This window comes from Colletotrichum paranaense (genome assembly GCF_030867605.1).
Source record: "Colletotrichum paranaense strain IMI 384185 chromosome Unknown Scaffold_3.1, whole genome shotgun sequence".
In the NCBI taxonomy this organism is placed as follows: domain Eukaryota; kingdom Fungi; phylum Ascomycota; class Sordariomycetes; order Glomerellales; family Glomerellaceae; genus Colletotrichum; species Colletotrichum paranaense.
Genome location: NW_026848961.1, coordinates 1,502,267 through 1,516,226, shown reverse-complemented (window position 1 = coordinate 1,516,226; position 13,960 = coordinate 1,502,267). Strand labels below are relative to the sequence as shown.

Sequence of the window (13,960 nt, the reverse complement as noted above, 5' to 3'; positions counted from 1 at the left end):
GGGGTTATTGATCTCTATTCTTCGGGAGTCTCCTGGACCATTGTCTACGGGCCGAGAAGGCCACGGCGAACCGGGGGCTCTCAAAGCCCCGAAACGCCCTGTATATCGGTCATCTCGGGTAACTTCAGAACAAAGAAGACCTCACCCGATTCCGCCACCCGTGGCTGACTGGGTTTATCGCATTCCAGTTGACCATGGCGCGGATAAGTGCCCGCCCATGGGCAGTGACGAGCATCCCCCGCTCATTGGAGGAATGTCCTCTTTTTTGCTGCTCATCATCTACCGGCTATTGCAAGCCTCCGAACCCAGCCGTTCTCACTTGTGGGCTCTTGCGGAAAGTTGGGAGAGCTTGGCATAGGGCGAGAGCGATCTGGGGTGGGAACGGGGTGATTAGAGTTCAAAGGAGGCTGACTGCTCGCGGCGAACTTGGCTTTTGACCAGCAGTCCGGAAGAGGATCCGCGGGCGGGCTGGAGTGTACTCTGTTACGCTCTCACGCTTTCTGGTTCGATGGTTTCTTTTCCCTCAATCTTTAGCGGGATCCTAGCTGGTTGCGGGCGCAACGCAATTTCCTAAGACATTCCAAGACGTGGCAAGAGCAGGCTGCTCTCTTCCTTTGAAGTACAGCCTCATCAAGCTGGCATGGACTGGTTTTCACGAGTTTGGTACCCTTCGTCAGAAGCTCTGGAATTCCTACAGTATCGCCTTTCTCTTCCGAGGCTGAAACGGTGAAACGATTAGGGGCAGACGATGGCGATAAGCTCTGCGCCGCTAACGTACGCCCATGGCAGGGGGGAACATCAGACAGGATCAATAGTTCAAAGGAGAGGGGGAAAGCCATACTAACGCCGTTTTTGGCGTACTCGTCTCTGGGCCTCTGAAGTCGCCTCGCAAATCGCAACTTGGAGATGGGCGCTGGGCTAGGCCCCCTGGGTACCGATTCCGTCATCAAGCACAACAAGAAAGGGTAGGTAATAACTTGACTTAGAGGCCCTCCCTTTCTTACGGTTGCTCCCACCGGCCTCTCCCTCTCCTTTCGGTCATTCTTTGCGGCTTTCGTGTTTGTATGTGCACATTCGCTGTCAGACGAGTCCCGCAATGTTGACTCTGCGATTCATCGTCGCCGTTGGAGCGTCGTGCCTCTTGAGGCTCGCTGGCGCGCAGTCGTTGGCTGATGCTCCACAGTGTTCTGTAAGTGGTCACATCGTCCCAGTCTTCTTAGTCGAGGATTAAGGTTTACAATGTCCGATTGTCGAGGAAGCTAACGACAGAGTTTAGACGAAGTGTCTTTTTCAGGCAATGAGCCAGCCTGCATTTGCGAACCAGTCGCAGGCAGAATTATGTGTCGACCAAGGCTTCAACAACTTTGTCGGGGGCTGCGTGCAACAAGGATGTAGCGTGGTCGAGTCCCTGAGTGAGTGCATTGCTATTCTCTACTCACCTCATTACAAGAAGACCGAATTTTTTTTTAACGGAGCCTCGCATTTACAGCCTTTGTCAATATCACAAGAACTGCATGTGGATTCCCTCTGTCAGACTATCGCCACGAGTCGAGAGCGACCAGTCTTGGCATGTTCATACTTGCGTCCGCCTTCTTCGCATGCCGAATTACAGTAAAAGTCATGAGGTACTCTCCTTGGGGAGCTGACGATACTTTGATGGTAGTTGCATTTGTGAGTGTACCCTTTTCACAAATGGTCTACAGCTTCTTTTGACGTTGGCTAAGGCGTCGGGGTAGGCCGCCTTGATCCCGTTCATAGTTTTGATTCAGTACAGTAAGTCAACTCTCCAAAGAAGCCACTGAGAAGAATATGGCTAAAACAGCTCTGCAGTGATACCACAAGGTCTAGGGCTTGATATCTGGGTTCTCCACGACTATCAGATTACTACCTTTCTCAGGGTGAGTACTATCGAGATCGACCGACTCCACTACAGAGGGTTTCTTCAAACATCAGCTAACCATTTGCAGTACCTCTTAATGGTCCAAACACTCTACGTCTTCATCCTCTCCATCGTAAAGGCATCTATTCTCCTGTTCTTCCTCCGCATCTTTCCGGACAAGAAATTCAGGATCGCAATCTGGTGGACGCTAGCCTACGACCTCTTCGTCGGATTCATATTCATCGTATTCAGCTTCGTCCAGAGACAGCCTACATGGCTCATCTGGGAGGGCTGGCGTGACAAGGAACCCCGTGGAGTCATCCTCGACCTCAACAAAATGGGCTTGTCACATGGCGGCATGAACATCGCGCTCGATGTCTGGATGCTCATTCTGCCGTTGACACAGCTCTATAAGTTGAACCTCAAGATGAAGAAGAAGCTCGGAATCATTGCCATGTTCAGTGTTGGTATCTTGTGAGTGGGCTCCCGGATTTCTTCAGTCACTGAGCTTGAAGACGCTGACCAGAAATCAGCCTCACGGTAGTTAGTGTTGTCCGCCTTCGCAGCCTGATTTCATTCGCGACATCCGCAAATGCGACAGCTGATGCGCGTGGGACCACGATCTGGTCTGCCATTGAGATCTGCACTGGCGTAGTGGTTGCCTGCATGCCCAATGCAAGACAGATTGTGCGTGAGACTGGCCGGCAAATCAAGGATGCATCGGCAAATCTTACGAACAGGACGCATGGAACGAATTCGGGGTCGCAGCGAGTCTTCCAAGACCATTCGCTCGAGATGCGGGTGGCAGTGAACTCTTCGGGCGCCAAATCAGCGCCAACAGATAAGTGCAGTTACAGTTCTACCACTGCGATCAATTCCGGGAGGAGGAATTCGAGTTTTACAAGCGATGCGGAGACAGCAAGAAAAGACTTGATGTAAAGTCATTGGCACCTGGAGAGGAATTTGTCGGGGAACTTGTAGCATTGATATAGTAATATCCCCTTGGGCCGTAGAAAAGTTCCTATAAAGCACTGATATCATCAAAAGCCGCGAGATGAGCGACCATAACAGAAGCAAAGGCCATAAAAAGCATACGAGGACCGTTTTCCCTATTCTCAATGTTCCTTGATCCACTTCAGCATTTGGTCGTAAGCGGTAGTCTGAGCATCCTTGATAGCTGCGTCCTGATATTCGCCAACAACAGCGAAACCTAGTCGTGAAGGTTAGCATTCGATTAACGCCTTATTAGGTAAGGGCAGACTTTTGGGCCTTACCATGCGGCACGCCGGGGTACACCTGAACTTCGTGTTCGAGGTTTGCCTTTGACATGACGTCCTCGCCATGTGTTCTGACCTCCTCAGGGAACAGAGGATCATTCTCAACGCAGACGAGAGATATGGGGACTTTGACGCCCGTGAAGTCATCAGGGGTGACAGAAGCACCGTGTGCTATCGCGCCGACCTTGATGAAAGGACCAGTCTTCACTTCGCCGGCCTCGGCATCGGCAAGTCCTTGACCTCCTGTCGCGACCTTCTTGTCTGAGCCCAAGTGAAGGATATAGCGTCCTCCAATGCAGTAGCCGACAGCGTAGATGCCGTCGCCGTTCTTCACCGCATCGGCGAACTTCTCCTTCGAGCCTTCAATGACCTTGTAGAGAATCGGCAGAACCTTCTCCTCTGTGTGTCGCGCCAGCCACATATCAATTTGGAAACTCTTGGCCGTCTCGACGATCTTCATCTTGAAAGTGTCCAGGAACGATCCGGTGTCCTCGCTGCTGTCGATGGTCGACGAATTGGGCGCCGCATCACCGTTGAAGAGATCGGGCATGACCACTACGTAGCCCTCACTGGCAAACTTATCGGCTTGAAGCTGGTTATTTGTGGACTTAAGACCCGTGCCTCCCGTCAGGAGGAGGAGAAGCCTGGCTGGCGCATGAGGGTAGTCGGCGGGTTTCGAGATGTAGACCTTGCATGGGTTAGTCGTTGGCCGTGGTCACGATGTGCCCGTAGTTGTATGACAGGTAATCTACTCACTTCGACACCGTTGATCTTGATTATCTCTCCCGTCGAGGATTGGCCGGACGCTGTTTCGAGTCAGTCTTGCGCAAATGACAGCAGAGGCTCAGCGAGGGAGCTCACGAGTTGGTCTGTCGGACACGCAGTGTTCGCTGTGCTCTCCAGCGCCTCCCGTAGTCGTCGTAGGGCTGGTGGATTGAGCCGGAGTGTCGGCAGCAGAGGTGCTTTCGGTGACGGGCTCGGTGACAGTGATAGTCTCAGCGGCGTCGCTCTCGGGAGCTTTCGTCGCAATATCAGGCTCGATCTGGGTCATCTTGTTGAGCGGGGTTATGAGTATCGGTGCGGAGCACTGCAGTACGAGGCAAACGGCTCTGAGGTCGAAAGTAGTACAAGATGTTGCGATGTTAATGTAGGCTCACAGAAATGCAGGATGCACTGTCAAAGTAGAAGTCTGTATCCCTTGGCGCAACGTTTGGATCAAGTCTGGACTGAGAGGTACGTGTACATAGCTCGTAACACCACCAGGGATGACGTCTCAGCTTGATGCTTGTAGCTGCCCCGCGTGAAGTCGCTGCCACCTAAAGTTAGGTACGTACCGGGCTACCATCTTTCCCCACGCTGAATCCAGACGACACGGGCAGGCATGACAGGCAACTGGCCACCACGGGACATGTGAGAAATAGCAGGGACTCGTTAATTACCAGCTTACCTAACGGAAGGCAAGAACCCCGCCAAAAGCCATTAAACGCGTCGACGCGCTTTCCTCCTCCATTTCGCGAAGAACTTGCCTCAACCTCCAAATCCTCACCATTCTCAACCAACAAACTTGCATACGATACTTCATCTTCGCCAACCCTCAAGATGGATGTCGAATCAAAGATCACGAAGGGAGCCCTGGAGTGAGTGATTCTATGATTTACTGCCCTTCTCACCCTTTCCGTACTGACTGAGCGGGTGCAGCGCCATCTTCAACGACCCCGAAGGTGCCAACACGAAATTCCCAGTCCCGGTTCTTCAGTGCCTGCAGATCAAGCCTTTGGCTGCACAAGCGGGAGGCAACGCGGAGAGATACCGGATTGTTCTCAGCGATGTGAGCAACTATGTTCAGTGCATGTTGGCTACGCAGGTCAACCATGTTGTCCACGACAACAAGCTGGTCAGAAACTGCATCGTGCGGATTACTCAGTACCAAGCGAACTCCGTGAAGGGGAAGAAGTACGTGTTTCTTTGCCTCTCCTTGTTGAATTTTTCGAGAAAAGTGACCTAACCTCTGAACAGCATTCTGATTATCCTCGGCCTCGAGGTTGTCGAGCAGTTCGGCACACCAGACAAGCTCGGCGAGCCTCAAGCCTTTGAAGCGAAGCCTCCTGCAGCAGCAAACACGACCATCGGCGGACAGAACTTCTACGGTGTCAAGCAAGAGGAGACCAAGCCCACACCAAAGCCTCAATCGATACCCACGCGCTCTGCTGGAGGTGCCACCGGCCAGCATGGAAGCAATAACATCTACCCTATCGAAGCCCTCTCTCCTTACGCTCACAAGTGGACCATCAAGGCTCGCGTCACGCAAAAGTCAGACATCCGGACATGGCACAAGCCTAGTGGCGAGGGCAAGCTGTTCAGTGTCAACTTGCTTGACGAGAGTGGCGAGATCAAGGCAACCGGCTTCAACGACCAATGTGACCAGTACTACGATCTGCTTCAGGAGGGAGGTGTCTACTACATCTCCAACCCTTGCAAAGTCCAACTTGCCAAGAAGCAATTCACAAACCTGCCGAACGACTACGAGCTCACTTTCGAGCGCGATACCCAGATCGAGAAGGCAGAGGATCAGAGTAGTGTGCCGCAGGTGCGGTTCAACTTCTGCAACATTCAAGAGCTTCAGGAAGTCGAGAAGGATGCGACCGTTGACGTTATTGGCGTTTTGAAGGAGGTCGCTGAGGTGTCCCAAATCGTCTCCAAGTCGACTGGCAAGCCTTACGAGAAGCGTGAGCTCACGTTGGTCGACGACACGAATTACTCAGTTCGCGTCACCATCTGGGGCAAGAGCGCTACTAACTTTGACGCCAAGCCTGAGTCTGTCGTGGCTTTCAAGGGTACTAAGGTGTCTGACTTTGGTGGTCGCAGTCTCAGCCTGCTTTCTTCTGGCACGATGTCCATTGACCCGGATATTCCTGATGCTCACCGTCTGAAGGGCTGGTATGACTCATCTGGTCGCAATGATACCTTCAGCAGCCACAACAACATGGCCAGCATGGGCAATGCCACTGGTCGCAAGGACCAGGACAAGTCCATTCTCCAGGTGAAGGAGGAGAACTTGGGCATGGAGAACCAAGACTACTTCAACCTCAAGGCTACCATTGTCTACATCAAGCAGGAGAACTTTGCTTATCCCGCATGTAGCAACGAGGGCTGCAACAAGAAGGTAACTGACATGGGTGATGGTACCTGGCGTTGCGAGAAGTGCGATGTTGCCCACCCGAAGCCCGAATATCGGTACATCATGTCTATCAACGTGTGCGATCACACCAACCAGCTGTGGCTCAGCTGCTTCGATGATGTCGGTCGTGTCATCATGGGCATGTCGGCAGACGATCTTATGGCTTTACGCGAGGAGGATGAAACGAAGATGGCACAGGCATTCGAACAAGCGAATTGCACCAAGTTAAACTTCCGATGTCGTGCGAAGATGGACACCTTCGGCGAAGCTCAGAGGTATGATGACCCCTCGACCGCAGCTGATTTTTCAAACACTAACCTTTTTCAGGGTACGCTACCAGGTCTTGAGCGCAGGGCAGATCGACTACAAGGCCGAGGGAGCTAAGCTTGCGGATCTCATTAAGCAATTTGGTATCAGCTCGTAAAAATGCTTGGAAGGGAGACCGTTATATGTGTACTTTAATGATGGAAAGGCAGCTCGCGCATCTGCGTGAAGAACCCTAAGGTAGTTAGATGGGGCGATCAAAAATCTGATGAGCTATGAGGCAGACGACCGCGAACACATGAGAGTCAACGGAACAATATTCTCGGACAAACGTGCTAATGCCGGAAGAGAATACTATTTCGCGGTTTCTTCTTTCTCTACCTAATCTACCACAGTCAGTCCCAAGAACTCGGGCTCTTACATTTCTGCTGATAGTGTCGCAAATGCCTCTTTTGGCAATCAAAGCAATATCCCTTGTGAACCTGATCTCGTAACGCCGGCCTGATGCCCCCAGTATGCCGAGGTCAAATCTCATGCAGCACCACGTTTCGCTCTTTTTCTCATGCAAGAAATCATCTCACTACCCTCCTTCCCTCACTTCCTGCCTTCGTTACTTCGTCAAAAAAGGCGCGAACTGCAGTGACATCGAAAGATCATCTTCGAAGGATGGCCCACCCGGTAAAGGTACTAAGGATGTTGAATACCCGTCATGAGATCTTCGTCCTCGATGGATGCGTCGAAGCCGAACTCGGTGTTGTGCGACTGAGAGCTGTCCTTGTCTTGGCGCTTCTGCTCACGAATGATGTGCTTGGCGTAGTCCTTTGACGCGGCAAGACGAACATCGCTAACCTCGGCAAACTTGTTCAACGCCTTGATGCGCGCGTCGTCTGTGATCTTCTTCTGGTACTCGCTGTATTCGATTTCCGTGTCACGCGGGAGGAAGATGAGGCACTTGACGCCATCAGGGCTGACCTCCAATGAGCCCTGAAGCATTCCGATGGTGACCATATCCTGCAGGAGTTGCTCCACCTCCTCGTCAGTCTCGAGGTTTCGAGCTGTCTCGGCACTGAGTGTCTGTTGGCGGATCTCCGATACGCTGATCTTGTGATACACGTCGGCGAGACCAAGAATCTGCCATTTCTGGTACGCCGTCACAACCGCCTTGATCAGCTCGGTGGTTCCATCAGCTGCCCACGTATCAATGCCTTTCTCGGCTGCGCCCTTGAACTGTTCAACATTGGTGGTGGAAAATAGGCTCGCGAGATCTGCATATTGTTTTGACAGAGATGCAAACGCCTTCTGAGCGCTTGAGCTGATTTGTCCGGGTAAAACCGGCGTGTGGCCGAGAGCCAAGAGACCTGTGAGAAGCCACCGCTTGTGGGAGTCAGTCATCAACTTGCTCACAGAGGTTTCCCTTGACGGCCAAGTGATGATTCGTTGGTAGGCTTTGTGAGCCTGCGCCCATTTGAGCTCCTTCGTGAAGATTTGGGCACTGAGGTACTCGTGCTCCATGACACCCTCGCGAGTCAAGTATTCGGTAAGTTGTGTGGCGGGGCTGATATAGGCGGAAGGTGAAGCTGTCAAATCGCAAGGGTATGTTGGACGAGGCTGGTCCTTCATTCCAGGAAGGAACACCCATGGTTTCTCGAGTATCGGCAGCACTTCGTCGTAGTTCGTCGTCTCGTAAGCTAGCCTCACCACAGCGAGGTGGAGGCTCGTGAGTACGGCTGATTCGGGATCGAGTAGCCTCAATGCGGCAACAACGATCTCTACAGATTGACGCGCCTGCCAAGAGAACATGCGATTAGTCAGGACAATCAATCAAACTTGGAATGTTTCTTACCTGAAAGAACTTGCATTCCACGACATCCTTCAACAGGTCGTAGAAGACATCACCAACATAGCGCATCTGCCGGGCGTCGAACGACAACAGGAACCGGGCGATGTGTTCTCGGAAGGTATCGATCGGAAGGGGTAGAGAGCTTTCATCCAGATGCTTCAGAGTGTTCAGGATCGCGAGGTGGGAAATCGAGTGGTCGGTGGGGTGGACGATCTGTGGCATGGTGGTTAGCAGCAACAGACAGCCAAAGGTGGGGGGACCAACAGACCTCGAGCAATTGCGGCGCTTTGGCTATGATGGCCGGCGCATCGTCCTTGAATAGACGAGTGATCTTCAGAATGTGATTTCTAATGGTTTTGTCGTAGACTTCGTCGGTCTTGTACTTCTCGCGCTCGAAGTAGAAAAGCGTGTCTTCCATCTTGCCGACGATTCGGGGACCTTGCCAACTAGAAAGCTCGAGCTCCAACAACCGGTTGTGACAGCAGCGGCGACAGTTGCAGAAACCCGGGTGCGAAGCTTGTGTTGGAATGAAGTTTCTCAAGTCAGGCGAGGGGTGGTTTCGGGAAACGGTGGTTTGTACGGAGAGGTTGTTAAACGTTCACAAAGCCAAGTCGCAACCCAGCGTGATCCTGAGAAGCTTCTTGGTGATGATGAAGCTCAAGACTACCTAGTAGGTACCAGCATAGGCTGTACGGATACCATTGACCCATTGTGGGGGATACTGGTCCGTGCCCGGTACCAGAAGGCAAGTGCACCTCGCTTAATCTTCGGCTGATTCGATACCGATTACATACCGCGCCTGCCTGGCCATCGGTGAATCAAGGTGAAGCCCCAATCATGCCTGTAGCAATGCACTCCGTAAGGTACCTCGTACCTTGGGTTGGCTGGCTAGTGGGGCAGAAATACCCCTCCATACCGACAAGGTCCTGGGTAGTAGATCATCGTAGAAGGAAAGAGACCTTAAATGACCTGACTTCATACAACTCTGGATCTTACCATTCTTCCCTTTACTAAAAGTCATCATCATACAGGGAGGTCACTCAAGCCTGGTGAAAGTAAAACGACTGAGACTCGAGTAGGGGAGAAGCGACAGGATCAAATTACCTCCTCGTAGAGATGGCATACAGCCAAATGCAACAAGGGCGACAAAAAGGATAACATAGAGTATAGAGACAGCAAGAAGTAAGCGTAAGGATACAAATTAGAGAGAGATCAGGCAGATGATCCTATGTAGCCTCAACGCCAGATGGAAATACTCCTTTCAAATGGTTAAGTTGAACTCAACGGTTCCGAGGCCGTGCTTTATTCTCATGGTTGCGTTGGAGCAAATGGTAGTAAGATTGTAGGATTGAATATTATCGTGAAGTCTCTTCGAGGGTTCCAACGTCTCAGGCTGAGTGTCATTGGCAATCAGCGCCCGGTGATATGCGTTTCATTCAAGGTAAGTAAGGTAGGTAAAGGTAAATGAGGAGGTCAATTACTAGATGGTTTCGAGCCTTTGGGGAACCTAGTCATTTACCCCGCCCCCACCATGAACTCCAACGGAAAAAAACATTTCGAGACGAGATTGAGGACCGAAATCAACTACTCAGCGACATCGGCGGAAATCCAATCTTGAACCACTTCTGCGAACAGAGATCATCAGGTATGAATCAAAGCCCTTAAATTATCGAGTGACTCTGTCTGATAGTTTATAGAAGTCGTGACACCCAATACAACAGTCCACTCGCCATTCAAGATGCCTCTCCCTGGTACCGTCGAGTTGCCCGCGGCCTTTGACGCCCATGTCCACTTGCGTGACGATGACATGCTCCAGGTACGCAGTCAGCGGTCATGGAACTCACGCCACCACTGAAGGGCATATTATGAATGCTAAAACGATTTCAGATCGTCGCTCCGACTGTTCGCCCCGGAGGTGTCAACCAGGTACGCCCTCCGTAAGTTCCCGTCGTCAGCTGGAACCGTCTACTAACATAGTTGCAAAGGCACTGATCATGCCTAACCTGCAAAACAACCTGGTAACGAGCGTCAAGCGGGCTCTGGACTACTCATCGCGCATCAAGGCGGCCCTGGGCAAGGACGAGGTCGACCTGCTCATGACTCTCTACCTTCACCAGGACGTCACGCCCGATACCATCAGAGAGGCCAAGAAGGCCGGTGTCGCCGCAGTCAAGAGGTGTGTTTTAAGGCGCTTTGAAAAGTAAATTAGCTACGTGCTTGGTGATTGACTCGAGGTGCTGCTGCCAGTTACCCTGCCGGCGTCACCACGAACAGCGCCGATGGCGTCGTCGACTACGATGCCTTCCACGAGGTCTTCAAGGCCATGGAGGAGGTTGACCTGCTTCTCTGCCTCCACGGAGAGTGCCCTTCCCACGCTGGGAGCGACATCACTACGCTCAACGCCGAGTCTAAGGTAAATGACCCCACAGATAATGGCCAAAATGCGCATCCATCTGCTAACATTCATGTCCCAGTTCCTCCCCACGCTGAAGGCGCTTCACGCCAAGTACCCCAAGCTCAGAATCAGTAAGTACAACTATCTCTGTCTAACGAAGCAGAACTTGGCCAACTGACTTTACAGTCCTCGAGCACTGCACAACCGCTGAGGCTGTTGCAGCCGTCAAGTCATGGTAAGTGACGATGCCGTCAAACAGTCGCAATTCTTTTTTGGTTGACTAGTTACAAGTGGCCCCAACGTCGCCGGCACCATCACTTGGTATGTACCCCAAACCTACCTCAAGAAGAACACAGTCCTGACCAAGTCGATAGCCACCACCTTTTCATTACCATCGACGACGTCGTCGGTGATGCGGTACGAGATGAGAAATCTTTCAACCCCTGACCTTCCAAAGACTGACATCTGTGATTGTAGCTCAACTTCTGCAAGCCCGTTGCCAAGGCAAGTTTTCCAGCAAAAACACTCATCATCTTTCTTCCAAAGAACAGAAGCAAAAGCTAACAAACGCCCACCAGCTCCCCGCCGACCGCAAAGCCCTCCTCAACGCCGTAGTCAACAGCAACGGCAAGTTCTTCCTCGGCACCGACTCCGCCCCGCACCCCATCACCGCAAAGACGGGCCCCTCCAAGGCCGCCGCCGGCGTCTTCACCCAGCCCTACGCCGTCCAGTACCTCCTCGCCGCCCTCGACGAGGCCGTCGCCCGCGGCGAGCTCGCCGACGCCGACATCACCCAGGAGGCCCTCGAGGGCTTCGTCAGCGGCTACGGCCGCAAGTTCTACGGCACCGAGGACACCAGAAAGGAGCGGATCCGCCTCACCCGCGATGGCGGCGCCGTCGTTCAGCAGACGTTTGAGGGTAAGGGGATCCAGGTTGTGCCGTTCCGCGCTGGTAAGGAGACTTGGAGTCTTGCCTGGCTGTAAACGTTCGCTATGGTCAGATGAAAGCATTGTGGATGATGAATTTGGGTCACACTTCGCAAAAGGAGGCGGTTTTCGGATCAGTTATTCGCTCGCGACTCCCCGATTGTTGGTCAGCGTCTTCTATAATACATACATTTTTTCAAGCCAGGAAACAAAATAAAAGTGATAACGTGACAATACCCACAACTCTGTCATGCCTCGTGTCTCATCAGTCCAACCTTGCCATATCCCATCCAACAAGTTGATACCAAGCTGTCAGCTCTAGTAGGACTCATATCTGCGGCCATCGTCCATCTCACCCGTGTTCGCGTCAAGAGAGCTCAGCAGAGCGAAGTTGTTGGAAGTGGCGAAGGCACTCATATTCTGGTGGGAATGCGGATTTGGGTCGGGCGTCTGCTTCGAAGGCGGACCGATCGGGCCCCAGACACAAGATGAGGTAGGCGAATCCATATTCTGCTGGTACGTAGGTCTCGAGTCTGTTGTTGATATGAGCTTTAACTCCGTAGAAGGGATGGCAATGGAAGACTTACCAGGCGAGTTTCTGTGGCCTGCACCGGGTCTCGCCAGTGATCCTGCGCTTATCTGTCCCTGGTTCCTGCCACCCTCGCCTCTCCGCCACGACGGCGTCGCTCTCGTCGAGCTAGCAAGAGCCCTGTCACCAATCATGGGCGAACTCAAGCCACTCTGAGATTGCTGACGAAGGTCAAAGTAGACCTCGGCTCCGCTGCCCTGAGGCTGCTGAGGCTGCTGAGGCTGCTGCTGCTGCTGCTGCTGCTGTTGCCGAATTTCAGTCTGCTGCTTCTTCCACCATGCCGGAAACCCATGGAAAAGACCGAGTGAGTGCTGTGTCGCCCTATCGAGGGGCATCTCATGCTTGTACTTGCAACCTTGCTGGGTGAATGCGCAGACGCCCTCGTGAACCCACTTGTCACAGTAGATCTTGGGCTTCTTTGGCGAGTTGGGGGAGGTGGCAATGATCTGGTCGATTCTACGCTACAAATTCACAAATTTGTGTCAGTAAACGAAGTAATCCATAAACATGTATGCAGAATAATATGAAGAACAATGACTTCAAAGAAACAGGTGAGCATACCTGAAGGGCATCAGATACCGGTGCCGGTGAAGACGGAGGTGACTGAAAGGTTCAGCGCCAACACTTTGGTGCCTGACAAGGGGTGGAGAAGAAAAGAAGGAAGCAAACATACTCTGAAAGCAACAGGCTGGACAGGATTGCTAGCCAAGTTCTGAGGGTCCACGCCTCGAGGCTGTGGGAGAACAAGCAGTCCTTCAGCGCCATTCTGAACGGCTGGTATACCGATTAAAGGTGGAAGCGAGTCGGCAGGAATCAACCTGGTATAGTTGCCGTTTCCACGATCCAGACAGTAGCCGTGGAAGCCCGAAGTGTCGATGTTCGTGTTTCTTCCCATGCTTGAAGCCTGACAATCTTGCACTTGTGATCCCATGATCATGTACTCGGTGCCGCTGGCCGACGAGCTGAACGAGCTGTAGTGCCTGTGGCCTGGACCGCCTCCCATACCTATGCCCATACCCATGCGCCAGTTCGGGGCATCGACACTGCGGGGAGCGTTTGCGAGGCCGTGTCTCATCGGTGTCTGCACAGACCCAGACTGAGGGTATTCGGGAGGATAAAACGGTTGAGGCTGGTTTTGGGAATCGAAGAAGACGACTCGGGAGCTTTTCATCTTTCTGTCGCTAATTTGCGCGTTAGGAATACCGCTCAGTTCCGATGAAGCCTCGGATTCAGGCGTCGTATTGCGAGTAAAGCCTCGGGAGCCCTGTGGCGAGTATGATTTTTCGGAAGCAGAATAGGCAAGGCTCGATTCCATACTGCAGGAGCGAAAAGAAGTAGAGAAGGAAGGAAAGAATGGGGGACGAGAAGAAGAATAAGAAGAAGAATCCGAAGCAGAGTCTATGTTGAGTTGCTTGAAAAAAGTCGAAAACGGGCCAGACTGGGGCACGGGAGATATTATGGAGGATTCGGACCACCCTGCAAACGGGGAAGGAGGCCAGCACTTCCTACCTTGTTTACCTTATGATGCCATCGACCGAGAAGCTCAGTTCCAACGCGTCGCGATGCTCCGTTCAACTCCATCAAAGACGACTTTGATGTCGTCTACCGCTTG

The 13,960-nt window shown here is 52.4% G+C and overlaps 6 protein-coding genes across 6 annotated transcripts; 3 read left to right on the top strand and 3 right to left on the bottom strand.

Annotated features, from left to right (window-relative positions):
- Positions 1 to 1,096: 1,096 nt before the first annotated feature.
- CPAR01_04060 (uncharacterized protein) lies at positions 1,097 to 2,818 on the top strand (the record flags this gene model as incomplete). The annotated part of the gene is made up of 7 exons (XM_060488342.1): positions 1,097 to 1,189; positions 1,277 to 1,412; positions 1,490 to 1,671; positions 1,737 to 1,773; positions 1,831 to 1,898; positions 1,968 to 2,353; positions 2,413 to 2,818. The coding sequence occupies 7 exons, from the start codon at positions 1,097 to 1,099 to the stop codon at positions 2,816 to 2,818; spliced, it is 1,308 nt and encodes a 435-aa protein (XP_060352548.1).
- A 176-nt stretch (positions 2,819 to 2,994) lies between these two features.
- On the bottom strand, positions 2,995 to 4,306 carry CPAR01_04059 (dienelactone hydrolase; the record flags this gene model as incomplete). The annotated part of the gene is made up of 4 exons (XM_060488341.1): positions 2,995 to 3,089; positions 3,154 to 3,844; positions 3,913 to 3,962; positions 4,018 to 4,306. Coding segments are annotated over 4 exons (1,125 nt in total), but the record flags the coding sequence as incomplete, so codon positions are not given.
- A 449-nt stretch (positions 4,307 to 4,755) lies between these two features.
- Positions 4,756 to 6,758, top strand: CPAR01_04058 (replication factor-a protein 1; the record flags this gene model as incomplete). The annotated part of the gene is made up of 4 exons (XM_060488340.1): positions 4,756 to 4,793; positions 4,855 to 5,109; positions 5,173 to 6,609; positions 6,662 to 6,758. 4 exons carry the CDS (start codon positions 4,756 to 4,758, stop codon positions 6,756 to 6,758), a joined length of 1,827 nt encoding a protein of 608 aa, XP_060352546.1.
- Positions 6,759 to 7,285: 527 nt separating this feature from the next.
- CPAR01_04057 (COP9 signalosome complex subunit 3) lies at positions 7,286 to 8,856 on the bottom strand (the record flags this gene model as incomplete). The annotated part of the gene is made up of 3 exons (XM_060488339.1): positions 7,286 to 8,383; positions 8,442 to 8,651; positions 8,707 to 8,856. The coding sequence occupies 3 exons, from the start codon at positions 8,854 to 8,856 to the stop codon at positions 7,286 to 7,288; spliced, it is 1,458 nt and encodes a 485-aa protein (XP_060352545.1).
- Positions 8,857 to 10,176: 1,320 nt separating this feature from the next.
- CPAR01_04056 (dihydroorotase) lies at positions 10,177 to 11,816 on the top strand (the record flags this gene model as incomplete). Its single annotated transcript, XM_060488338.1, has 10 exons — positions 10,177 to 10,254; positions 10,326 to 10,364; positions 10,424 to 10,614; positions 10,686 to 10,851; positions 10,913 to 10,964; positions 11,020 to 11,068; positions 11,125 to 11,154; positions 11,208 to 11,250; positions 11,311 to 11,328; positions 11,412 to 11,816. 10 exons carry the CDS (start codon positions 10,177 to 10,179, stop codon positions 11,814 to 11,816), a joined length of 1,071 nt encoding a protein of 356 aa, XP_060352544.1.
- Positions 11,817 to 12,077: 261 nt separating this feature from the next.
- On the bottom strand, positions 12,078 to 13,663 carry CPAR01_04055 (uncharacterized protein; the record flags this gene model as incomplete). The annotated part of the gene is made up of 3 exons (XM_060488337.1): positions 12,078 to 12,809; positions 12,910 to 12,951; positions 13,022 to 13,663. 3 exons carry the CDS (start codon positions 13,661 to 13,663, stop codon positions 12,078 to 12,080), a joined length of 1,416 nt encoding a protein of 471 aa, XP_060352543.1.
- Between the last annotated feature and the right edge of the window lie 297 nt (positions 13,664 to 13,960).